This window comes from Aristolochia californica, unplaced genomic scaffold, assembly GCF_029961685.1.
Source record: "Aristolochia californica isolate CCGP_79_NKW_82.1479 unplaced genomic scaffold, dmAriCali1.0.hap1 SCAF_16, whole genome shotgun sequence".
NCBI lineage: Eukaryota > Viridiplantae > Streptophyta > Magnoliopsida > Piperales > Aristolochiaceae > Aristolochia > Aristolochia californica.
In genome coordinates, this window is record NW_027181837.1 from 22,279,590 (window position 1) to 22,304,058 (window position 24,469).

Genomic DNA, 24,469 nt, shown 5'->3' on the forward strand with positions numbered 1-24,469 from the left:
GATATTGATTACCAAACCCAATGAATTCTCTTTCGATTTTTTTTGTCAGCCGAAGGTCACTAGTGATTTGATTCTTGTTGCATGAGGCAATTCTGTAGAAGTATCTCCCTTGGTCGAATTTGATAAATGCAGTTGCCAGCGTTTCTGCTTAAGAAAATCATGAGGCAATTCTGTAGAAGTATCTCCCTTGGTCGAATTTGATAAATGCAGTTGCCTGCGTTTCTGCTTAAGAAAATTATTGGGATGATGGTAAATGGTGCCTATTACCACTTGCATAAAATCGCCAGTTTGATTTAGCTAAAAAAGTGGTAGTTTATGGGTGGCTTTTGAAAAAAGAAATCTCATCTGCTTGTGAAAGAAATTTGTTGGCGTAAAATGGGTGGTAGTTCTTGGAGGTATTGTCGAGATAGGAGGTCAAGGAAGCATTTAAGGCGATTAATTGGGAGATCTCATTCTATCTCAAGTGTAAGCATAATGGCAATTTAATTTTTTGTAGATGTATAGGAATTGTAGCGAAAATTTTAGGATCCATGTCATTGGTTTCAGCGTATCTACTTAAAAGAACTTGTCACCAGTATAGTAGAGAATATAGCAAGCAGAGTGAGTTCTACGAGACCCACACAAACTAACAGCCCTGCTACAGCTAGTTTATTGAATATGTAATGTGAAAAGATAGCAACCAAAACAGCAACACGACAGAAACTTCATGATCTGAGCAACTTCAGAAGTCAATAGAATTACGTGGTAAGCATACATGCTTCATTTACTCAAATATAATTCAACTTTTATTGCTTTTAGTCTGCGAATTCGAACTTCAATTTCATGTAAAGCAGAAAAAACATGAACCTAGAATTACATGCAATGTAGAAAAAGCACCCGGCTCTGCTACTTATAACAACCCAACACGGGGATAATAATAATAGATGTACAGATGAAATAAGGTTACAGTTGACCATTCATAATAAGTCTCAGAATATGAAGACCACACTGTCATGAACCCTAGACTTTTGGTTTTGTGCCACACATTCAGAAATCCACATCAGGTTCCTGATCTCTTGTTCCCTAAGCTTCATGTATGCAAAGAAAACCCCATAGTGGAACTGCACATTAGTGTTCAGGAAGTCAGCAAGGAAGAAAAAAAGGTCAGATTAATAATGATACCCTGAAGATGAATAAAGATGAAATATTGAACATAAATTAAAAGCACAATTTTTCATGTGTTGTACAAGTAAATGGAAAGTGAAACACTAATTGTCTGGCTGATCAGAGCAGAAAGATCAGAGATCCTACCTGTTGTTCAAATGCCAAGCATAGCCTTTTCACCTCCTCTTCGTAAAATGCCTTGTCCAGCATTTGGCTCTCTCCATAGGATAATTTGGCAAAAATAGACTGATATGGAGGGTATTTCTCCATGACACCACGAACCTGCAGTCCTCAATATAAATATCACTAGATCAGCCATGACCGCAATAATATTTTTAATGTGGATTCAAATGAGCAATCAAGAAAGAAAATTGAGCCAAATTCATCATCCACTACAAAAACACGAGCATGTAAACATGTGACTGCACTTAATTTAAGAAATACTGCTATTTATCTTATCACACTGAGAAATACAAACATATCAGAATGATATCTCACATGTTTGAATTAATGATGTCTTTATGGAGCAAAGGAGACGACCAAATTTGCACAGCGACATCTAAAAACTTATTCCCACAGATTCAAGATTTACTATTTTTTGAAGTTTCACTTAAATAAAGTTTGTTTACGTAACTGGTTTACTTTCTTATCTTGAATTAGTGCTGAAACCATTGCAACATCTACTATGACAAGGAAAGTTAAGACACTTCCCTGGGATTGTATCACAATTCGTGTGTCTACATGTAATGGTGGCTACTTCTATTTTGCACATAAAAAAAATCGTTTCTATGTTTTCTAGGCAAAATCTAGTTCCAAATTGTGCTTCTTGAGGTGGGTAGAAAGCAGTATACATGATACCAAACTAAGTAAATAGCTATATATCAAAGCTACCTGATCAATGTCCTCACAGACTGTAAGTTCCTCATGGCCATAGGGATATCTACAAAGACATGCAAATCATCAATAAAAGAAGAAGTCAATCAGTTTCAAAGGACTCCAAAAACAAGAATTGCATATGAAAACTTACAGCAAGCCAAAGCTAGAGTACAGCTTCCTACGATCATCTCTCGTCAGCTCAGTGCCAATACTGCAAAAGAAAAAAACAAAGTGAAAATTAAGAATGACGAAAACGTAGATCAACCACAACCAACTCACCTGTTTATTGTAATATTTACAGCTCTTCTGTCGGCTTCAAAGGCCAGGAGGTCAGACATGATCTCCGCCGTAGCTCCACCCAGTTTCTAATGGGAACATAATTCTAGATCAGTAATGAGGCAGGTGTCAATGTTAGTTTCAGTTACTGCACAAGAGAAGAATTTTTCTAGCACGTGTCAACATACCTGACAGAACTTGTAAAAATCCTCAAGATATGCCTTATAGAGGGTGTTTCTCATAATTTCAATATTCATATCATCCAAGTCCTATCAAAAGAGAACAAATGAATCTTGGTATAGAAATCAACACATAACATTTCAACTTCCTTCCAGTCAAAACAAAATGAGACCATCAATGAACAGGTGCTAAGAATCCAGTCTTTGAAGCAATTCATTGTTTCATTGAGCAAATCAGCAGTAAAGGGGCTATGTTACAATTGAGCATAAAAAATAAACAAGACTTTCTTTACAAAGAATGTTGTCCAAAAAGCACCTCTGAAGTAATGCACTCAGAAAAGTATGGAGCCAAAGGAGTGTCAACAAGCACCAATCTGTAGAGCTCTCGCATATTCTGTGCAACTGCAAGCGTAGCAATACTGAGAAAGAGAAGTTAGATGCTTACTATTAAGGTATAAAACATACAACAATAATACAAAGCTAAACAAGAGCTACCTATCAAACATGCCAAGTGGATGGCATTTCTCCAACAATTCCTGAAAATCTCTCTCATGCAACGTTCCAGTAACAATAAGAACCACATTGTCAATCATGTGACCATATCTGGTACAAAAAAAAAGGATATTAACAGGTATTGAGTAATCAAGCCTAGAATCTTCCACATTTATAGATCTTCCAGAGAAATCTGAGTAGTCTATTCATTGTCCAAGAAATTGGAGGATTAACCTCCAAAAAGATTTAGGCTTGAAACCATTTAGCTAGAAAAGAAAGCACCACAAGATTAAATGCAGAGAAACAAGCCGCGCTTAACAGAAGGGAATCATAAATATTACTTATATACACATCCAGAAGCATTTAAAGTATTAAATGCATCATATCGACGAGAAAAAAAGTGATGCATACGTTATATACTCTAAGAAGGTCGACAATGGCTCTGTAGCTTGGCATAGCATGTGTTTATACTCATCAACAAGCTTAAGAGTACACTTCTCCACTATCGTTGTTGTATGCAAAGGGGAGGGCTCTGCAAAGCAATCAAACAAAACATATCAAATCCAACTACTCAATACGAATCAAATCAGTATTCCTAAAGACGCGCGAGAAGCAATAAGCTGGATGTATCAAGCAAACATCAGCAACGTTCGGATAGCCGATATGATAACAATGGAGTACCCACAGTAGACACTAAATCTCCAAGTTGAATGAACAAATTACAAGGAGAAGAAGGAATGCATGAACCTACCGTTTTGGAGATAAGCCCCATATTCAGTGGCGGAGAGATGCATCTTGATGTCGTCTAAAGTCTCGCACTGGCAAAGATTGTTGTAATCGGCTGCGGTGAGAAGGCCGGCGCGGTGACCTCGCACAATTGCTTCAAGGTAACCGCCATGAATGTTGAAGGTTAGGGCTTCGAAACCGTACATCGTGCAGGATGATTTTGTAACCCCAGAACTCGCAGACTCGAAGGAGGAGAGGGAGAGCGGATCTGATCGGGGCACCTAAACGTCAGAGCAAGAGGGAACTACCCCCGCGAGATGATGACGACGATTTTCTTTGACATTAAACAAAACAACGATATCTAATATTACCAAAAGTTTTTAAAAACTCGTTTTTTTTACTAATAAAAAATTTCATAAATAAATTAATATATAATATTTATATAAAATTCAATAATTTTTATTTTTTATTTTATGAATTTTAAATTTTAATACTAAAAATTGAGGTAATAATATTATTACAAATACAATGAAATAAATGGTCCTTTTTATATTATTAATTCTTTACCATTTATATCTTCTAAATTATTTTAGTACTAATTTTAATATTAATTTAATATTATTAGCTACTCCAAATTATATATTTTTTTAATTTGATAAAATAAATATTTATTAATATTTAAATTTTAGTTTAAATGATTATGAATAAAATAATTAATTATTTTATTTCTTTAAATAACTAACAATGTAAATAATTACGAACGTTAGAAGTAATTTAATTAAATAATTATAATATAATAATTAACAACTAATATATAAAAATCTATTTACTCAAATAAAATAATATGTACTCACAGATTCAATAAACTAACAAATATTAAATTTATTAATAAAAAATAATTATTATTTTGATAAGGCCCTCAACATTGCAGAGGATGCTAGGGAAGGAAAAAGGGGTAGGGAGGGTGCCTCCTGCCTTCGTTGGCATCCCATCGTTTCAATGACAAGAAGCCAACGGTGGGAGGATGATGCTCCCCTTGCCTTTGTTTGTGTTAAAAAAATAAATAGAAGAAGGAGGAAGAAAAAGGAAGAGGAAGGAAGGAGTAAGAAATATTTCATTTTTTTGTGTATAAAACCATGATAGTCCTTGCAAGTCGCCAGCTTCCCTAATGATTAGGGGGATACTTGTGTATCGGATTGCATCCCAGGCGAAATCGGGTTTCTAGTACGATACACTCTTCAAGAATCGAGACGTTGAGACATTCTAAACAGCGGGACGACCGACCATGAACTTGAAGAGCTTCGAGTTTGCGCTCGAAGAAGACCAAAGATTGTTTCTCTTTGCATTCAAAATCTCGTATTTGACGCCCTGGAGTACAGCAGTCGAAGCTTGATCCTCAAAGACAGCTAACAGTTGAGCTCCGACGTGTGTTTAGCTACTGAATATTGGTATGACTTCATGAGCGTATTTTTTTGTTAGGCCCCATGTCACATCAATGTAGATGCCGGTCTAAAAACGTATTGAATTGTTACAATGGGGCCCAACCTGAGTTCCGGCCTGGGCTTACAACTTCTGTCTGATTCGAGGAGCAAAGTCCTGTTGATTTCTTACTTTTTCATGTCTACAATCTGGTTCATCAGATTAAAGTTTGTATTTTACTGGGTGTCATTCCGGTTATAGTTATGCTACAATGTGGAAAAGTTGAAGCGGTAAAATAGAAATTGATATTCCTTATTTCGTTCCCATCTGTCTCAAGTCATGTACTGATGGAGATTGAGTATGAGAGATGCTCAACCCCGTTGTTTAGGGAACATATGCCACCTCTATGAACTCTTCTCCTGTTGATTTCTGTTATGCTCGGAACAATGAGACTGTGAAAACTCTTTCCGGCTTGTTGGTTTGTGGGCAGCTTGGATGGCTGGGACCATGTTCAAATCATCAAATGTTACAAGTATTATTCACTTTTTGTTTTTTCTCTTGCTTCCCAATTCATAGAATGTCCCTTCAACAAGCTTATGTCACCATTACGTTATCTTGCAGGTTAAAGGTTGCTCTACAGGATATGGGCATTGAGTCACTCTTTCCAGTGCAAATGGCAGTATGGCAAGAGACAGTTGAACCTGGTGCTTTCAACGGAGACCTCTGTATAAACTTGTCCATTGGAAGTGGGAAGACTCTTGCATATGCCCTGCCTATTGTTCAAACGCTTTCAACCCTTGCCCAGCGATGCTTGTGTGCTCTAGTGATGATGCCCACTCGTGATCTAGCTGGGCAGGTTCTACTTAATAACTTGAATATTGATTTCAATCTATGATCTTGGAATCCCAAGCTTGACAATCTCCTTGGAGTGATTCTATAGTTAAAATTTTGTCAAACCTTATAAGCCAGTGTGCGTAGTCAGCCATATGAGTGTGCTACTATAGGAAGATACTTGTGTTAACAAAGCAGTTGAATAATTGTTACTTGCTGATTCTTGAAGCATAGACGGTAAAGACTTCTGATTAATAGATTTGCTTTTGCGTGTTACTTAGGCTAAGCAGGTTTTTGATTCTATTGCACCAACCTGTGGTCTGCATGTTGGCCTAGCCATTGGTCAATCTTCAATTTCAGTTGAAATATCGGAGCACATCAAAAGACCCAAGTTTGAACTAAGTAGTTTGTATGACACACATGATGTTCATGAAGAGTTAAAAAGTTCTGTAGATATACTTGCAGCAACACCTTAAAGGTTGATGGATCATATTAACACTGCAGAGGGTTTTATTTTTCAACATCTTTGCTATATTCTAAGTATAAGCCTGTATTTGGCTTTCTAGTCAGCCTTATTACTCCATTGCACCTTTGGGAGTTCATGGCATCGCTTAGGGTCTGCCGGTGTTATTTCCGCTGTTACACTTTTGTGGAGAGCACAAGATCAATTAGGATTGACCAACTACGCTGCTTGCATTGTATAATTCTCAGGTTGTCAATGAAACCGACAGGTTTCTTCGAGAGGCATATCAGTCCTGGTTGCTTACAGTTCTGCAACTGTGTCACTCAAATCAGCACGGATTGCTAGCATATAGTGGAAGTTTATCTTTCTATAGTAGTATATATATGATTTAAAATTGATATAGAATGCTGCATTTGGTAAAGTAATGATTTCTTTTGTTAAGTTGAGTCCAAGGCCCATCCAAAAATGACTAGCCAACTTAGGAAACCTCTTTCCTCGCTAATAAACTCAAGATCTTTGTACTCACTAATCCATGTGGGACTATTCCTTAACACTCCCCCTCATGTGTAGGCCCTCTTTTGTGACCCTACAAGTGGATAATTTAGGTGTAGGCCTTCTTTTGTAGCTCTACAAGTAGATAATTTTAGGTGTAGACCCTCTTTTGTGGCTCTACAAATAGATAGTTTAGGTGTAGGCCCTCTTTTTTGGCTCTACAAGTGGATAATTTAGGTGTAGGCCCACATATGAGTACTTGCTCTTATACCACGTTAAGTTGGGTATAGGTACATCCCAAAATGACTAGCCAACTTATGAAACCTCTTTCTCAGCTAATAAACTCAAGATCTTTGTACTCACTAATCCATGTAGGACTATTCCTTAACATCTTTAATAAAAATAATGGTGCTGGATTTTATTGAAAGAAAGGAGAAATGTACGGCCTGCAGGCTATATATATGTGATACTCTTCCTATGCCCAGGTTAAGCATTTCACTTATTGGAAAAAGCCGGTGGTAATGATGGTAATATTTACTCACCACCTGCTGATTCAGTCAAATTGCTTCATCCCTTTTATTTATCGGGTAATTTTCAAGCCATATGATGCCTATTAAGTTAGCAATTCTCTGAAGCTGATGATTTTGTTGCATTTTTAACGGCTTTAGAAGGATGAAGGGAATCTGTTGAATTAAGACGGGTAGGACTATTTTCAAGTCTAATAGCACAGGCAAAAGGAATGATAAAGGTAGTAAAGCAAGAAAACAGATAAAGGGTCAGAGCTGTATGTCCTGAAGGCTGCAGTGCAATTTTCAGATCTGCAGGTAACACTAGTGGTGAGTTTACCATTTTGGCATTTCAATTGTTATCTATTGGTTCACCTTTGAACCAGTGTAGTTCTCTTGGTATTTAAGTTGTATGCATATCTGTAGGGGTAGCTTGCATTTGATTTTTTTAACCTTGTTCTTGAAGGGTATGGTTATTATTTTTTTCCTGTTGCAAGAAAGTGCAAAAATTTGTTTTCCTTATACATGATAAAGTCTAAATTATTTTTCTTCAATCAATCAAGAAAAGTTTTAATATCTTTATAATCTCATTAATTCTTTGATAATTATGAGAATAATCATTAAGACTCTTCCTTGTACAAAATAGATATGGGAACTTTTCTGTCTTATTTCTTCCATAGTCATTCTAAGCAGCAGTCATTCACCCATGGGCTTTTGCTGCCAATGTAATACTGAAGAGGTTGCTATCTAAGAAAAGAAAAAAATTACAAGCTGCTCATTAATCTAAATTTTGACTGTATGAATAAGTGTACTACTTGCTGCAGTCAGAAATAGGATAGTGCATGAAACAACTTTGAGATTTTGATGGATCACTGTCTTGATAATATATTGGGTGAGCTTTTTATGCTGGGAACTGTGTCCTATTTCTTTGCATTGGACTTTTTTGGGTAATGAAGGTTCACAAATTGGATGACAGGATTAAGTTGTTGAAAATGTGGATGCGAATTTATCAACCAAGACTCCAAAAATGTTAAATGTAAACAAGTAGGGGTGGCAAAAATTGATCCAACCTGAGTCCCCAAACAAATTTGTTTGACTTGAACTCAAAACATGCAATAATTGGGATAGGTATGGGTTAGGGTGGTGATTTGATTAATAAACGGGTTAGGTTAGGGTTGAATACCCAGACCCAAACAACCAGGAACCAACCCTAACCATGTCTGAGGTACATGGCCCCATGTCAAAATTAAAAAAAAATGAAAGTAATAAAGTAGTGAAGATGAAACCTAGCTACTTTAACAGTTACAAAAATATACTCATATTTGTAATAATTTTTTCTGTTTTCTATAGTTTTACCTTCTAGGCAGGTCAATAAGAGTCTGCCCCATTTGGACTTGGGTATACTTTTGACCCATTAAAAGGGTAGGAATTTGGTCAATCCAATTAAGGACGTGTTGATGTCAACCCAACCTGTCCCTGACCCATTTCCATCCTAAGAGCAAGTCAAGAATTCTTAGGGTGAAAAGTTCAAAGCTTGGAGCTTTTGTTTGATATCCGTGTTATGTAAATCATCTTTAATTGAACTTGGGATCTGGAAATTTATGGTGTGATTTTTCTTATGAACCTTTGAAGATGGACATCTGGGTTTGCCTATTGGGGGCCTACATGAGGAGTATCAAAGTCTCAAACATCTTTATCGGATTATTTGAAAGAAATTTCTTTTGAAATATAGTTTTCATGATGCCTATCTTCAGTTAGTGGCTGAGAGCATTTCCCTTCTTTGCAAGGCAGTTTTTGCTGCCAAACAATGGCTGTTTCTTGGTTGAACGAAATTCTAGTCGTTGCTGATGGATACATGTTAACAGGAATTGGAGGATGATAGAGAGAAGGTTCTTTCATAAGAGTGCAGTTTTTGGCTTTTATATATTATTAATTGAGCAAAAGTGGCACAGATCAATCCCAGGCTAAACATATCCTAATCCTACAAGTAGCATTCCCTTCATGTTTGAAAATGGAAGACTTTTTGCTAAAGCATTTGGTGGTGAGAGTCCGCCACCAGTTAAAACAAGGTTGAATGGATCTCTATTGTTGGCAGAACCAAGGGAATTGTTTGTCAAAAGTATTGCTCATCTATTTCAAAAAGAAAAATATTGTTCATCCACATACAATGTGTAGTCAACCTATTTTCACTGCTTTTTTTATTGTGAACTTTTATGCCAAACTAGCAGATGCTAGATGTGCCTATTGCCTGTATTACTGGACTGGGGGTGGTAATAGTAATAGGTCTACTTGGGTTTTTGATAACCTGAACCCTACTCCAAATCCAGTCTCTAAAACTCAAAACCAAAAAAAACCTAAATACACCGTTCCCCATCCCCACAATCCCAACCCTTAACCCGATCCCTGTCCTTCCCCATCTTCATATCCCCAACCCATCCCTGTTTTGGTCAATGGCTCAATCTACCATTCATCTAATATTATAAAAATTCTAAAAAATAATCTATATATAAAAACTTATTATATTGTATAATAAAGAAGTTCTCTCTCTTATTTTTAAACACATAATTACAATTAAAAAAATAGTATATAAGTTAATTGGGTCTGGTTAGGGTGAGGGACAAAACGGGTTTGGGTTGGATTTGGTAGAACCTGTCCCCCGCCCTGAACCCGTGTGAATCCTGTCCCTGACCCATGGGGTGAAACTTAAAACCTGTCTGCAAGGTTACGGGTTGAATTTCCAGTGAAACCGGACCCGGTGCTCCACTATGCTGGACATCTAAGGAGTGGAAATGTTTTTGACAAGGCTTTCTTGTTTTTTATATTCATTAAATACCCTTCTTTTCCAACTTTTTGCTTCTGTTTGTTTTATTACTTAATTTGTGGAATGAGGATGTAAGAAGATCAAACCTTACAGTCCCCTGTTCCTAGATGATCATTCCTAATCTTTTCAGTTAGTTACGCTGTGATTCCTCTGAGCAAGAATGAAAGTGGTCATGAAGACAAACTAAATTGTGTACAGCCTTTGAATTATGCAGTTATATATTTATGTTTCGTCTTGTTCACTCATTGGAATTTCTGCTGCGGAGATACTTCTGCAGGTGGATATTGATTCTTGGTTCATTTTACTCCCATGGCATGCAGGTGGGAAAAGGAGTTCTTAATATAGCATTCAAGTGAGTGCATTTGGTCATGGAACTGTACCCGAGTGACCTAGAACACATCTTCAATTGGTGGAGTAAGATGGTGTTTGAAGCCAGATCACACTATAAGCAACTCGACAGACAAGGAAGCACAACCATGGCTTTTTTCGGATGTCTAATGTAAAGGTGAACATGTGCCAGTAAGTGGCAAAATAGAGATCACATTACAACCGATTATGGAGTTCTACATGCGAAAAACAGGGTAAAAGAAGGAAAAGCAGAAAAAAGGGTGATCCTGATATGCACTCTCTGAGCTGTTCAATTCTCATGGATCAAGTCCAAGAGGAAGAAAAGGAACAACAACCCTGTTCAGCGAGTGAACACTGTTGGAGTGACGAGAAGACTACTGTAAAAATATTACAGAGCCTGCTACTGTCACTGAGTCATAAGATCAAAACTTCACTATTGCTGAACAGAACTCCATTTTTTGCCAAAGATAGGGAACGATCCCTCCACCTCTTTCCTGCGGTAGGAAGCAGCAAAGGCAGAGCTTTTTGAGGAAGCCACAAGTTCAGAGACTTCCATTCTATCTTCCTCTACTATGGTTTCTAGGATTTTTGACACCCTGCGTCTCATAACACTGACAACCTGTGGAGGAGCAACCTCAGAAACAAATCGGGAAAGGAAAGAAGCAGCCATTTCTCTTATCTCCAAAAGACTGAAAAGTAGTAGAAGAAGAAGAGTGACAGAGGTGAGAGCTGCAGGAAAGGATTGGCTTATGAGGAAAACCAATTGATGAGGGGAGAAATTTATAGGCGTCCCATTTCTTTGTTGGTGTCTGTTGTCTCCATCAGTTGTTTAAAAACGTCCAACTGCAGAACCGCCTCACGCTTTTCATATTAAATGCTTGGATTGGGACACAACGATGCACGATTCATGGCAAGGGAGAGAAGAAGTGGACACGCGGCTCTTTGGCGAATGGATAATCTTCTGGGTTTCGGTTTCTGGAGTCTCTGGTGATTGACTGGTTGCCCGTTTTTTCCAGAAAAAAAGTGACTAAAAAGATGGAGATAAAATGAAGATGGAGCCTCGAAGAGACTCGTCATGGAAGTCGTCACAAAAACTTTAATCTTTCAATGGAAAATGGAAACACCTGAGCTAGAATTAAATTTCGCAGTCGATCCTTCTCTTTAATTAATGCTGAAGCCGCCCATGGCCGCCATTGCGACTTGCAGAAGGCAAAGGACAATTGATACTTTTTGGAGCCGGATAGCTTCGTGCTCTGTAGAAAGCTCCTTTCTGTATACTTTCTGCATGAGAATGGCCCGCCAAGTCGACTTTTTCAAATCAAATTGCATGTTACGGTTCAGCTCCAATCCTCCACTTTAATCTTATCAATTCCTCACCCATGGAAAAGAAAAGAAAATTAATAAAAAAGAGATTTTGATCATTATCATGGTATAAACAGTGTAGTTTTTATCTCAAGTGCCCTTTGATGGAGGGAAGGAATAAAGTGCACATTTATCCTCATGTGGGAGCATGTGATTGACTTGTTATGTGGTCATCCTCTCGGTAGGTGTGACTTTGTTCGCGTGAACCTAAGGGTGCTGAAGATCCGACAGAAAATGGATAAAGATGAAGAAGATGTGATCCTCTGGTTCCGATGATAAAGATGAAGCTCCCACATGCAGTCTCCAGAGTTCGTCTCTCACAGTGAGACAGAAAAATAATGGTTTTCTCTGATTCAAAAGTCGGCAACCAGATGTTTCCTCCATTGGCCAAATGTAGTCTCATTCATCACGTTCGTCTCCTCTCATCCAACCCAGTATTGATGCAACGGAAAAAGTCCAAATCTTAGCTTTTGTAAAGGGAGTCATCACAGAATTCATTGCGGGTTCTTCTGTAAATTACAGCTGCACATTCCGATTCGATTCAGATGTGCATTTTGAAGCTTTCCGACGTTGGAAGGAAATTTTTGAACGGTATAAAATTAGAAGATGATGCTGAATGTGAGATAAATATTAGAGATAAATATAAGAACCGATAGAATTTGAGGTCGTCTCACTTTGAATCATTGAAAACTCTGATGTAATCTTATAAATATTGAATAGCTGGAGCTCCCTCATGCCCGTCGCAGCAGTGTCGATTTTCGTAGTTATCACTTTTACGGGTCGAACTCATTCGTCTGTATGATATCACGCTTAGTTCATCGATCGTCTATAATTTTCCGACACACTGTATACTTTCGGTTAGATTTATGGCACCCTGTCCTTCATATCTTTTCAAATGGATTTATCTCTGAAAATATAAGATAAGTTTATCATCACACCTCTGCTGTCTCTTTCCTCTTTCCTGGTCTAAAGGTAAGCTCTGTCCCAGCTTTGCACTTTTAGAATTCTGATGATGCACTTTTGCACTCAATTCTTTACCATCAAGCCACCACCTTTCCACAGGGGCCATGACAACACTTTCCGAACCAGCTTCTGGTTCACTGAACCTACAGCAAAAAACGTAGGTGAGGGACCGTGACCGTGAATCTTTTCTCTGTTTCAACAGATCATCTGGTAAGACTTAAGTACTGAGAAGAACAAAGACCCGGATTTCTGCTGGATTGTAGCTAAACCCAGAAACAAGACTCACATGAAGAATTCTATGTGATCAAGCGTCGTATGTATGTAGATATCTTGTCCATTACGGCATTAAACCTGGTCTAGTTGTGTTCCCTTGGGATCGGGAGATCCCCTCCATTGAAGGACCCGCCAATGGTGATCTTGTAAATGAGTGCATAATCGTCGTCATTTCAGCACTTGAGTCTTCTTCTATATATATACCACCCATGACGAGAACAAGCCATTCGAGAGCTTTTTGAGTTTTTAAGCCAGTACTGCCGACAATGGAAAAAATTCAGTTGGCTCATGAGGCGCCGCCGCCACCATCACCGGCGGTTCTTCCGTCGCCGAAGCTTCCTTTCTCTGCAGTGGCTCCGCCCCCTGTCGTCAGCATTTCGAGACGACGTGTTGCGATAACACTTGACACCATTTTTGAAGAAGATTGCATGGAGTTAACGGAGAATCAGTCTTGCTCCTCATTTTCGTCTTCCTCTTCCTCTTCCTCTTCTTCATGCTTCTTCCATGCGCAGAAGCAGAAAGCTTTTGCTAGATATGGCCACGACTGCAAGTGCGCTTAGTCAAGCATATAGTAAAGGAGCAGTATAGGTAATCCATGAAACTGTTTTTCGGTGATCATGGCTTACGGTGACTGCGGAGTAAGTGTTTGGTGTATTCAAGTTTGATCAGGTAGTGTAATGTCTATTCTTGTAATCTAAGCTGAGCTGAGGTTCTGCTGGTGTCTACTTGTATTCTTGCTACGTATCTTCCTTCCCCTTTCTGAATCTTGCAAAATGTCAAGCTTTTGATCATCTTAGAAAAAGCTGAACTACCCAGGTTTTGCGACAGGCTCAGAAAGAAATTTTAATTAAGATTCAGAAGTAATCAATTAATTAATTGATCCTCCCACAGAACTTTTTGTTACAGTGAAAGTGTGAACAACTCTGCAGCTTTTACCGTAAAGAAGCAAACAAGGAGTTGAAGTGACCCATTTTCAGAAACTCAGCAGGGTTTCACCATTAACGTTAATCAGAAAAGACGATAGGGAGTCAAGGTGGTAGATTGAATGTTCAGAATGTGGCGAATGTAGAGCATTTCTGCAAAAGATAGTGCATACACAGTTTAGTTGGTTCAGCATATCATGAAGGCTTAAATTATAGTCTTTTTAATTTCTTCAATCAGTCAGCAGATTAGTTAATTAGTAGATTTCTATCAACAAAAAAGGCCTTCTTTTACTCTTTTTTGTTTATAAATTACCTCCATCGTTCTCGACGGATTCATTTCCCTCACTTTTTGAGATACAAACCAAGGGGCAACTACGCGACAGTAATGATATTTTCGTCTCGCTCCGGAACTTACAGTCATGCTTCGCGCCAATTGTTTGCAGAGAAGCCAGAGAAGCGACGCTCTACTGTTTAGCGCTTCTCTTCCCTCTTACGACCCAGAGAACTTCTTTTCGATTCCCCTGTTGTCATAAAATAGGAAAATTTTCTCCAACAATTATTCCGAAACTTCCCCATGTAATATTGGAAGAGAGGTTCATCTCAATCTTGCAAACATGTAGCAGTCTTAGACATCTCCAACAGACCCATGGTCAGGTTGTTGTCCACGGCCTGGATGAAAGCCGGTACCTTGCGCCTAAAATTGTTGCTGCCGCGGCACGGTCAACGAGCATGGCGTATGCCCGCCATTTCGTTGATCGAATTACCGAACCAAATGTCTTCCTCTGGAACGCAATGTTAAAAGGATATGCTGAAAACGAGTTTTACAGAGAGACGTTCATTATGTTTTCTCTTATGAAGCAGCGTGGCGTGGAAGTGAACGAATTTACCTTCCCGTTTGTGCTCAAGTCTTGTGCTAAATTGTCTGCAATAACGGAAGGCAAAGAGGTGCATGGGTTTGTAGCTAAAAGCGGATTTCAGGAAAACGAGTTCGTCGGTACCACTCTGATCGAAATGTACTCGGCGGGGGGTGATATGGAATCTGCATATGATGTGTTCTGCGAAATGCCTACAAGGAACGTTGTAGTGTGGACTGCGATGGTCGCGGGCTATATTTTGTCAGGTGATGTCCAGTCTGCTCGTCGTGTTTTCGACCGAGCACCTGAGCGGGATGTTATCTTGTTCGATACCATGGTTTCCGGACATGTGGGTGTGGGTGAAACTGCGTCGGCGAGGCAGCTCTTTGATCAGATGCCAACCCGGGACATTATGTCCTGGAACACTATGTTGACTGCTTATGCAAACAGTGGGGAATTTGTCGCAAGCGAGAGGTTGTTTGAAGAAATGCCCCAAAGAAACATATTCACATGGAATGGATTGATTGGAGGATATGCTAGACACCGGAGGTTCTTTGAGGTTTTGACCGTGTTTAAGAGGATGCTTAAGGAGTCTGAAGTGAAACCTAATGACACAACACTTGTGACTGTCTTGTCTTCCTGTGCTAGATTAGGAGCTCTTGACTTGGGCATTTGGGTTCAAGTCTATGCTGACAGTAATGGATTCAAGAACAATGTTTACATAAATAACGGCCTGATAGACATGTATGCCAAGTGTGGAAGTATTGAGAATGCAATCACCGTGTTTCACAACATGAACTGCAGGGATTTGATCACTTGGAATGCAATTATCAATGGCTTAGCTACGCATGGGTATGGAACTGAAGCCCTGGACATCTTCAACCAGATGAGAAGCAGCGGAGAAAGACCTGATGAGATTACATTTGTTGGTGTTTTGTGTGCTTGCACGCATGCAGGTTTAGTTAAAGATGGTTTCACTTATTTTTGGTTGATGTCAGATCAGTACATGATTGCCCCTCAGATTGAACACTATGGGTGTATGGTAGATCTTCTAGGTAAAGCTGGCTTGCTATCTGAAGCTATGGCTTTTATCAAGAAGATGCCCATGGAGCCGGATTCTGTTATTTGGAGTGCTTTACTCGGAGCTTCTCGAATTCGCAAAAATGTTGGTTTGGCTGAGTTTGCTTTGAAACAGTTGATCCAGCTCGAGCCTGAGAATATAGGAAACCATGTGGTCCTTTCAAACATGTATGGAGCTTTAGGGAGGTGGGAAGATAAGGCAAGATTAAAATTGGTGATGAGGAAAGTAGGTGTCAGAAAATTACCTGGATGTAGTTTGATAGAGGTAAATTATGCAGTTACGGAGTTCTATTCCTTGGACATGAGACATCATAAGTCACAGGAGATTTATGGTGCTTTGATAGGACTGACAGCACTCTTGAAGTCAGTAGGGTGTGAACCAGAGCTTGAAACTGCTTGCTGATGCAGGCTGACAAAAAAAAAAAAAAAAAACCACGAGCTGAAGTGGTTTAGGTCCTAAAGAAACTCAGAGAACTGGATTAAGAATCTTCTTGGCAAATATTCCAGAGCTTGGACAATTTGTAATGCTTGCGGATGAACAGGCAGGGAAGCTCCATTATACTGTTAGGAAGCACCTCAGGCGGCCAATAGATAAGCAGGCAGAAAAGCTTTAATTATACTGTTCAGAAAGAGCCCCAGACGGCCAAGAGAATTTGAAGAAGAAACAATTATTGAATATTCCAGGTAGATATACCAGACTATTGAGTCCTACATTCACAGTGAACGAGCTTCATAGTAGGAGGAAAATGATGATCCGAAAAAAGAAAAACATGCCTAAGAAAATATCTTTCATTGATCTAATTTATCTGAATTTCCATCATACAACAGAGAATGTTTACAAAAAAGAGATTTCCAACTCAATCAGTACCACTAGTTTCCGCAGCATGGTTGACTAACACACCAATTCATTTGGCTTCACAGAAAATAATTCTCCTACTTCAACCCCATCTTCGTCTTCATCAAAATCTGAACTGTCATTTCCGTCAAGACTATTTGAGTTATGCTCACTTACCTCTTGATTCCCACCATCTTTGACGGACACAAAATTTCCGTCTTCATCTTCATCTTCATCTTCTTCATCATCATCGTCTAATAGTTCTGAGACCTGACTTTTTTTTCCTTCGGTAAAATGAGAAGCAATATTACCCACAAGCCGATTAGCTTCCTCTCGTTCTTCTGCAGTCTTAGCCAACGAGAGAAGAATGTTTTTAGCTTTCTGGTCAGGCTCAAGGCCACTAGACTCCATTTCTTTGTACCATATGGCAGCACTCCCAAAATCTGTATTTTTACCATGGGCATCCATGATAGTAGTGAAAATGGTCTGATTGACTTCTAATTCTTGCAGTCTCATATCCTCATATATTTTCATCATTTTCTCAAGATCATTTACTTTTGCATATCCTTTAAGTAGTGTTCCATATGTCACAACATTAGGTTCAAATCCATCTTGTTTCAGTCTTTTAAAGAACTTTTCAGCTCCCTCCATGTCAGATGCATTGATGTAAGCAGATAGCAATGTAGTATAAGAACAGAGGTCAGGGGTGCACCTGCCAAAAGAAAAAAAGAGAGGATTAAATCGCTATGACGGTCTTACCAAATAGTTGGTTATCAACACTAGAAAGCTCCCTACTTGTCTCGTCTCATGCTCTTGAACACTTTTTTAGCCTCTTCCACCATCCCAGATATGGCAAATGCATCAAGCAAAATGTTATAAGCTTTGCGTGTTGGTCTGAAGGAAAATAAACAAACACCATTAGCAAAAAACAATTCTTGACAAGACCAAAATGAATACACTCAAGATTACCCATTAGGACTTTTTTTTTTGGAAGGCGATTGTCATTAAAACAAACAAAAACAGCTAAAAGCTGGCCAAACAACAAAGTAAACTCAGTCATTTCTTCTTGTAGAAAAAGATCAACGTGAATTCAACACAATTATGAAACATTTATTGCTTCAAATAATCTTTTTTTAAAGTGCTCAAGTAACAAGAATTTGACTTCTACGTTGATCATCTATAAGATCTTGATGAAACCTTACCAAACACACTTGGGTACGTTAAAGGACAAATTAGTGAAAGCAAATGAAATACAAATGCTACTAAAGCTTGGTATTAATCATGCCCTTAACCATTCATTTGTGTCTTAATTAGTGAAAGCAAATGAAATACAAATGCTACTAAAGCTTGGTATTTATCATGCCCTCAACCATTCATTTGTGTCTAACCTGGGATACAGAGTCCAATTGAAAGTTGCCCAAAACATTTCATTGACTGCAACTGAGTATTAGAAAAGCACAATAGTGATCTGAATATCTTTGATCACACTGATCTGCCTTAAGGTGTAAGGTAGCTATGCATTAAATTACAATAACATGAAGAGTTCCAACGGGAGAAGAGTTATACACAAGATATTATACATACAATGCAGAAATATCCTAATATAGTGGGAGGACTCGCCTCTGTGTATTTTGCTGAGGTGTGTTATGATGAATGACATTTTTGATTCAGACCTAAAGACAAGGTACAAGAACAAAATACTTCTAGTTGACCCTGACTTCAACCTACTTTGCCGTGTGCTCAAGCAGCCTACCAGACATAGCTTGATCCCAGGTCACCTGGTCCCAGCATTATTATAGGATGTAACTAAATGAATTAAAGAAAATTTTGTTGGGTGATGTTGTTGTTTTATTCAAGAGAAATTTTCATTCTGGCCTATCCATGCCTATCCATGCCTATCCATAATAGGGCACTTTGATAGATAAGCCATCCAGGCATGTATAGTAAGACATAGCAGTATAACAAATCCAGGAAAGTTCACCTGACATCAGCATCTAACATCTCCTCAAAAACTGCAAGTGCTTCTTCTTGTCTTCTTGCCTTACCGTAAGAACTAATAAGCAACGCATAGCTCACAACATCTGGTCTAACACCAGCTCTTTGCATCTAAAATAAGGAGTTCTGCTTCAGCATTTCAACAAAATCGTTCATAAATCGTAAAAAGACACTCAAGAGCAGGAAATGGGTCCAACATGTTACATTCTGCTCCTTTTTAAGATCAACATGCAGAAAAAAAAAAATTGGAAACAAGCAAAACGAAGGTATCTGAACTTTGCCATAAAACACCTTACCTGATCATAGATTTTGGAGACCTCCTTGTAGTTCGTTTCAAAAGACATTAGGCTATTATAAGTAACAGTGGACTGGGGTATTCCTCGCTCAGACATTCTTGTAAATAGCGTTCGAGCTTGCTCATAACTTCCAGCTTTCTTATACATGTAAATCAACATATGGAACATCTTTTGGTCTGGCTTGAATGGTGAACTCTCATCATTCAAAAGGGTCTCAAACACCGCTTCAGCTTCTTTATATTTGTCAGCCTGTAGTAGCCCCATCACTTCATTAAATCAGTAACAAGAACAAGAAAAATCCACCGCTGAAAATGGTAAATTAATGTATATACACCATAAGGTAAGCATTTGATGAACTGCATGGACAGGGTCAGCTAAGACATCCAGATACAAGATCCAGAAAATCAGAAAATGCAAAAAATAGATAATTATGGAAATGGAATATTGTGGATATGCAGAGTAATGTTAAGAAAGAAATTACATAACAGAACTTGTAGAAATGTTTCACAAGTAGAAGATTGAACAATAACTTAATATACTAACACAAACATAACCACAGTGAAAAAAAATTTACAAAGTACGATAAACAAAATTTGGTATCACTATATGCATATAAGATAACGAAAGATCTCATGGTAGTGAAAATTGACTGAATACGAGATTTATTAAGAAATATTTCTATGCTTACAAATCTAGAAAGAACAACGATATTTAATTATTCCATAATGGAACTAAAGTATGTAGGGGTGAACATATTAAAACAAGTTATATATGATACAAGACAGTAATATTACCAACCAATCCACATTAATAGTCATGCCCAATAGACAGTTACAGCATAAATAAGTCAAATTAATTGGCTTTGCAAATATTTAACATAGTAATATATTCTTGGCAATTTAATGTCTTAAAAATGTTGTCCTAGCTTGTAAGATGGCACTTTAGAGGATCCTTGAAAAGTGGTTCAAGTGTTGAGTGTGCAGCCCCAGTTTGTTCAAAAGTAGAAATCATGACAGTGGACCAGTCCATCATTACATAATGATGCTTATCAGTCATTCCATGTAGAATTGGAAGCAAGCTCATGGAAACATATGGAAACCCAAGGAAACGAATTCATTCACTGTAAATAGGATGCAATTAGCTAGACTACAGAAACATATGGATACGAATGAAAACAGAAACTGCATCTAGAATTCACTTGTCTAACCTTCCAACCACTAGACCTAATCATCTTCAACGAAAAAAGTTACAATTCTCTTATTCTATCGATTTTGGATTGGAAATCAGAGATTCACAGTAAGATAGACTGTTGGCATATGGCCTGTCAGCAAATAGTTAACCAAATTTACAGCTTATATATCAAGGTCAACACTGAACCCAATGAACAACTTCCCATGCAAGAGAAATCAGAGATTCACAGTAAGATAGATTGTTGGCATATGGCCTGTCAGCAAATAGTTAACCAAATTTACAGCTTATATATCAAGGTCAACACTGAACCCAATGAACAACTTCCCATGCAAGAGTAGCATAACATACACAAGCAAGAAATGAAATCATTCACTTGCAAAATTAGCATAAGAGTTAGAAAAAATTTATGTTAAGTTGGGTCCAAGGCCCATTCCAAAATGATTAGCCAACTTAGGAAACCTCTTTTCTAACTAATAAACTCAAGATCTTTGTAATCCATGTGGGACTATTCCATAACAAGAAAGAATAAGAAACTTAACAGTAGAAGAAGTCAAATAATTGGTAATGCAATCCTTTTTGTAATCTTTCACCCCTGCAAGCCTCTTTTCAGTAAAATCCTACTTCTCATTGTTATTAGAAAAAAAAAACAGTAATAGGCAATGCATTAAGGTAAGAGAATAGATCCTGATGTTCTCTATACTTTTTTTTTGAAAAGGGAAATTACAAAATTTGAGGGAGCAGGTCCCTTACAACCAGCGATTGTAGGGTAGTTTCCTGCTTGGCAAGTACATCTGCTACCGAATTTGCGGATCTCGGAATGTGAGACCATATACAAGATACAATTGAGGTAATTTCTAAAATCTCCTGAAAGGAATCCTAATGCCGCCACAGGCGAGGGGATGCTGATGTTCTCTATACTTCTTAACAATAATGTTGTTGCATACCCTGGTTTGGACTTTTGCATCTAACTCGTGCCATTTCAATAACGGAACAAAACTTTACATCTAACTCATGTCACTTTAGAGGGGTTTTAGAATTTACAACTGGGATGAGACTGACATACCTCAACAAAAATCTTGAGTACAATTTGATAAGTTATAGGTGACGGTTCAGGTCCTGATGATTGCATCCTTCTAAATATTGCTTCAGCCTTGTTATACTGTCTTGCTTTACCATATGCTTCCATCAGAGCAGTATGAGATATGACACTTGGTGGGAACCCATTTTTATTCATATATCTCAATATCCGTTCAGCTTTGTTGAAATCTCCTAGTTTACCATAAGCTGTAATTAGCATAAGAAAGTCCATCTCTTTGAAATCCCACCAGTGCTGACACCTAAGCCATTCAAGGATCTAAAAGAAAACGATTAGATAAGTCCTAGTGAATCAAAATGACATGTGATTACTTGTTTCTGCTGAATGTACCTCACTGACAAGGTTCCACTTCTTTAATTGCTTAAATCTCACAAGGGTACCCAGAACCAGATCCCTTGGGAGTGCCTGGCCTTTGGCCCTTTGATTTCTTAGGATTGAGACTGCTGAGCCTGCTTCATCAATTTCATTCATCAACTTCCTCCATCGTTTCTGCTCTGCTTCATCGGCTGCATCTTTAAACACTTCAACTTTCTTCTTCTTCTGCATAAACTTCCTAGGTGCCAACATTCCAAGAGCAACTACTTCTGTTCTTTGCTTGAGTTTAATATTTGGAATAGATGGGCTCCCAAGTACCTTCATTTTGCTGAAACCAAGAGATTTGATTTAAAAAATTAGCATGATGGAGTAGAATAGCAACATAGTATTTGCAAAATGCTTTAGCTCAATTCAGAAAACTGAACAACTCCAGCATTACATTCATCAATAACTTCAAGCGGTTAACATTTACTAATACGCTGCCCATGTGGGGAAACAGATGACAAAAGAAGTTAGTGACTCTTCTTTGGCTCATAATATCTAATTTTTTTTTTGAAAGAGTTATGTCTTGATTAAAATGAAGAATTAACTCCTATGACACCGTTGGCCACTTCAGAAAATGTTAAAGATTGATCAAGAAGGAAGTATTGGATAATTAACTTTAGTCTCCGGAACTTGTTAGAATCCATTATCCTTCTGTATCCATGTCAGTGAAGAACCCCACAAGCATACATTACACCATAAAACACGTTGTAATACGACGTACCAGCAAATTTCCCCTGAATTTCTCTTTTCCTCCGGACAACTTAAAAAGAAATAAACCGGTAGGAAATGTCGAAAGCCCAGAAAAAAGAAGCAACAGAGTAAAACAGCACAAGTACTCTTATTTCGTTTTACCCGAGAGAGGCTCTTATATAGAGGAGATACATGGCTTAAATTCTTTAACACTTCAAAGCAAACACAATCGTTCACTTACCCCATTTTCAATCCCAAAGTTAATGAATTGCATAAACAAGATGCATATACGAACAAATGAATTTCAGGAAAAGAGCGATAAGAGTCAGTAAAAGCTTCGCCATGTATCGAATTCGAAATAGATAATATCAGCATAAAAAAAATCTGCAGAAGAAGGAGAAAAGAAAAAAAAAAAAAAAGTAAAAGTAAGAAAAACCTGATATTCGAAGAAAATGAGAAAAGAGAATAAGATTGAAGTGCCTCCATTTCTGTCAATCAGCAAGTAAACCCTAAACCCTATGAAGCTATCAAGCTACCGATGTGTTTCCTCCATTTTTTGTCAATCAGCATAAAAAAAAAAGGCTCTAAAAAACATCAAACTGAAAACATACCACAAAAATCACAAAAAGATGAAACTCTTATCTATTTAAGCCGTTGATCGTTCGAATACAAAATAGTTTAAAATATTTATTTTTCCTTAAATAACCCTCATAAATTTAAAAATGTACATCACTGTACCATTAAATCTATGTCATTACTATATTTACATAAGGGTATTATGGGTATTGAGCGGGTTTGCACTCGTCGGGTTCGAGAAAACCCATCTCTGACCCAACGGCGTATTTTCCCGCCCCATCCCCGGGTTTTCGGGTCGAGTTTCCCGCGAAACCCGACCCGGTGCCTACCTCTAAACGGGGTTAAATCGTGGTGTCTATAGAAGCTGGGTTTTTCAGGTGTGAGGTTTTGGGTTTATGTGAAATAAACTTGAAATGCCAAAGATTGAAGCACTACAGCTAGAGGGTTCACATTAAGCAGGAATATTTTTTCTTCTTGAAAGTGCCACTTCCTGCTTAGCTGCTGCTTATTTATTGAGCAGGAATGAAAAGATTGAGGTAGTCATTTTCATACATCAGTGGATAAATAATCTGTTCCACTATGCATTTCCATAACTGAGATGTTGATATTCACAGATTTTCTCATTTTCTTTGAACAATCTCTGCTTCTCTCAAGCTTCTCAACTTGATTGCTAAATGAGTGAGTGAAAGAGTTTTGAGTTAGTGCATCATCCAGCTTTGGTTGAAACCCCTTTTTTTTTTTTTTTTTCTAATATTACTTGATGATTCTAATGGTTCTGTAGGATCTTGGGATGATCTCGTGTGCACCATATCTTATCTCATATCCAGTTCTATGAAGTCACCTCGATCCTGCGTGTATGTAATATATTTGGTCTTAGTTCTCGACTCTCTACTAAGTTTGAGACAGCACCAAAATCTAAGTGGAAATAGGCATCAGCAACTCATCCATTCTAGGATTCAACCAAAAAAACATAAAAATCATTTAGCAAACACTTTGTACACTTTCAGCACAATGGCGTTGCTCATTAATGGAAGCTGATGGAGATCCTTTTTCCTATTAACTATTATCTTTCGAGGTTGCTGTGTACATTTAATAATTTGTGTGACGCCCCCAAGAATCCAGATTCCAAAAGCGCGAAATCTTTAAATAAAATATAAAAGGAACCTAGTCATATAATACAATTGAAACCCACTTCAGTTTAGTGCTAGAGAATGAGAACAGATCAACCGAGCACCACCACCGAAGATTCCCATAAATGTTATAATATCTGGCAGTGACGATGGGTCCAATAATAGAAAAAAGCTTCATATGACAGATGGGTCACTTTTGAATTGAAAATTCAGAAACTACTATGCGTCATCAGAGAATTTGAAGGACATGCTATTATAAAATTGGAACACGAA

At 38.0% G+C, this 24,469-nt stretch overlaps 3 protein-coding genes across 3 annotated transcripts; 1 reads left to right on the forward strand and 2 right to left on the reverse strand.

Annotated features, from left to right (window-relative positions):
* Window positions 1–762: 762 nt before the first annotated feature.
* Window positions 763–4,021, reverse strand: LOC137953234 (V-type proton ATPase subunit d1-like). The gene is made up of 10 exons (XM_068800524.1): window positions 3,718–4,021; window positions 3,378–3,498; window positions 2,970–3,077; window positions 2,791–2,893; window positions 2,484–2,564; window positions 2,299–2,384; window positions 2,171–2,230; window positions 2,035–2,083; window positions 1,291–1,425; window positions 763–1,100 (listed from the first exon to the last, which is right to left on the reverse strand). The coding sequence occupies exons 1-10, from the start codon at window positions 3,896–3,898 to the stop codon at window positions 969–971; spliced, it is 1,056 nt and encodes a 351-aa protein (XP_068656625.1). The 5' UTR covers window positions 3,899–4,021; the 3' UTR covers window positions 763–968.
* Window positions 4,022–14,487: 10,466 nt separating this feature from the next.
* LOC137953524 (pentatricopeptide repeat-containing protein At1g08070, chloroplastic-like) lies at window positions 14,488–16,615 on the forward strand. The gene has a single exon (XM_068800949.1). It carries the CDS (start codon window positions 14,823–14,825, stop codon window positions 16,428–16,430), a length of 1,608 nt encoding a protein of 535 aa, XP_068657050.1. The 5' UTR covers window positions 14,488–14,822; the 3' UTR covers window positions 16,431–16,615.
* Window positions 16,616–16,748: 133 nt separating this feature from the next.
* Window positions 16,749–23,089, reverse strand: LOC137953523 (pentatricopeptide repeat-containing protein At3g59040). The gene is made up of 7 exons (XM_068800948.1): window positions 22,927–23,089; window positions 21,771–22,083; window positions 21,408–21,698; window positions 19,154–19,402; window positions 18,844–18,968; window positions 17,658–17,756; window positions 16,749–17,574 (listed from the first exon to the last, which is right to left on the reverse strand). Exons 1-7 carry the CDS (start codon window positions 22,974–22,976, stop codon window positions 16,920–16,922), a joined length of 1,782 nt encoding a protein of 593 aa, XP_068657049.1. The 5' UTR covers window positions 22,977–23,089; the 3' UTR covers window positions 16,749–16,919.
* Window positions 23,090–24,469: the final 1,380 nt, after the last annotated feature.

Coding starts and splice junctions, on each gene's coding strand:
- LOC137953524 (XM_068800949.1), top strand. CDS start 14,823: ATGGCGTATGCCCGCCATTTCGTTGATCGAATTACCGAACCAAATGTC.
- LOC137953234 (XM_068800524.1), bottom strand. CDS start 3,898: ATGTACGGTTTCGAAGCCCTAACCTTCAACATTCATGGCGGTTACCTT. Junction 3,499..3,717: donor TGGGGCTTATCTCCAAAACG/GTAGGTTCATGC, acceptor ATTGCTTTGCAG/AGCCCTCCCCTTTGCATACA. Junction 2,084..2,170: donor TACTCTAGCTTTGGCTTGCT/GTAAGTTTTCAT, acceptor ATGTCTTTGTAG/ATATCCCTATGGCCATGAGG.
- LOC137953523 (XM_068800948.1), bottom strand. CDS start 22,976: ATGGAGGCACTTCAATCTTATTCTCTTTTCTCATTTTCTTCGAATATC. Junction 21,699..21,770: donor AGTGGAACCTTGTCAGTGAG/GTACATTCAGCA, acceptor GTTTTCTTTTAG/ATCCTTGAATGGCTTAGGTG. Junction 17,575..17,657: donor AAGAGCATGAGACGAGACAA/GTAGGGAGCTTT, acceptor TTCTTTTGGCAG/GTGCACCCCTGACCTCTGTT.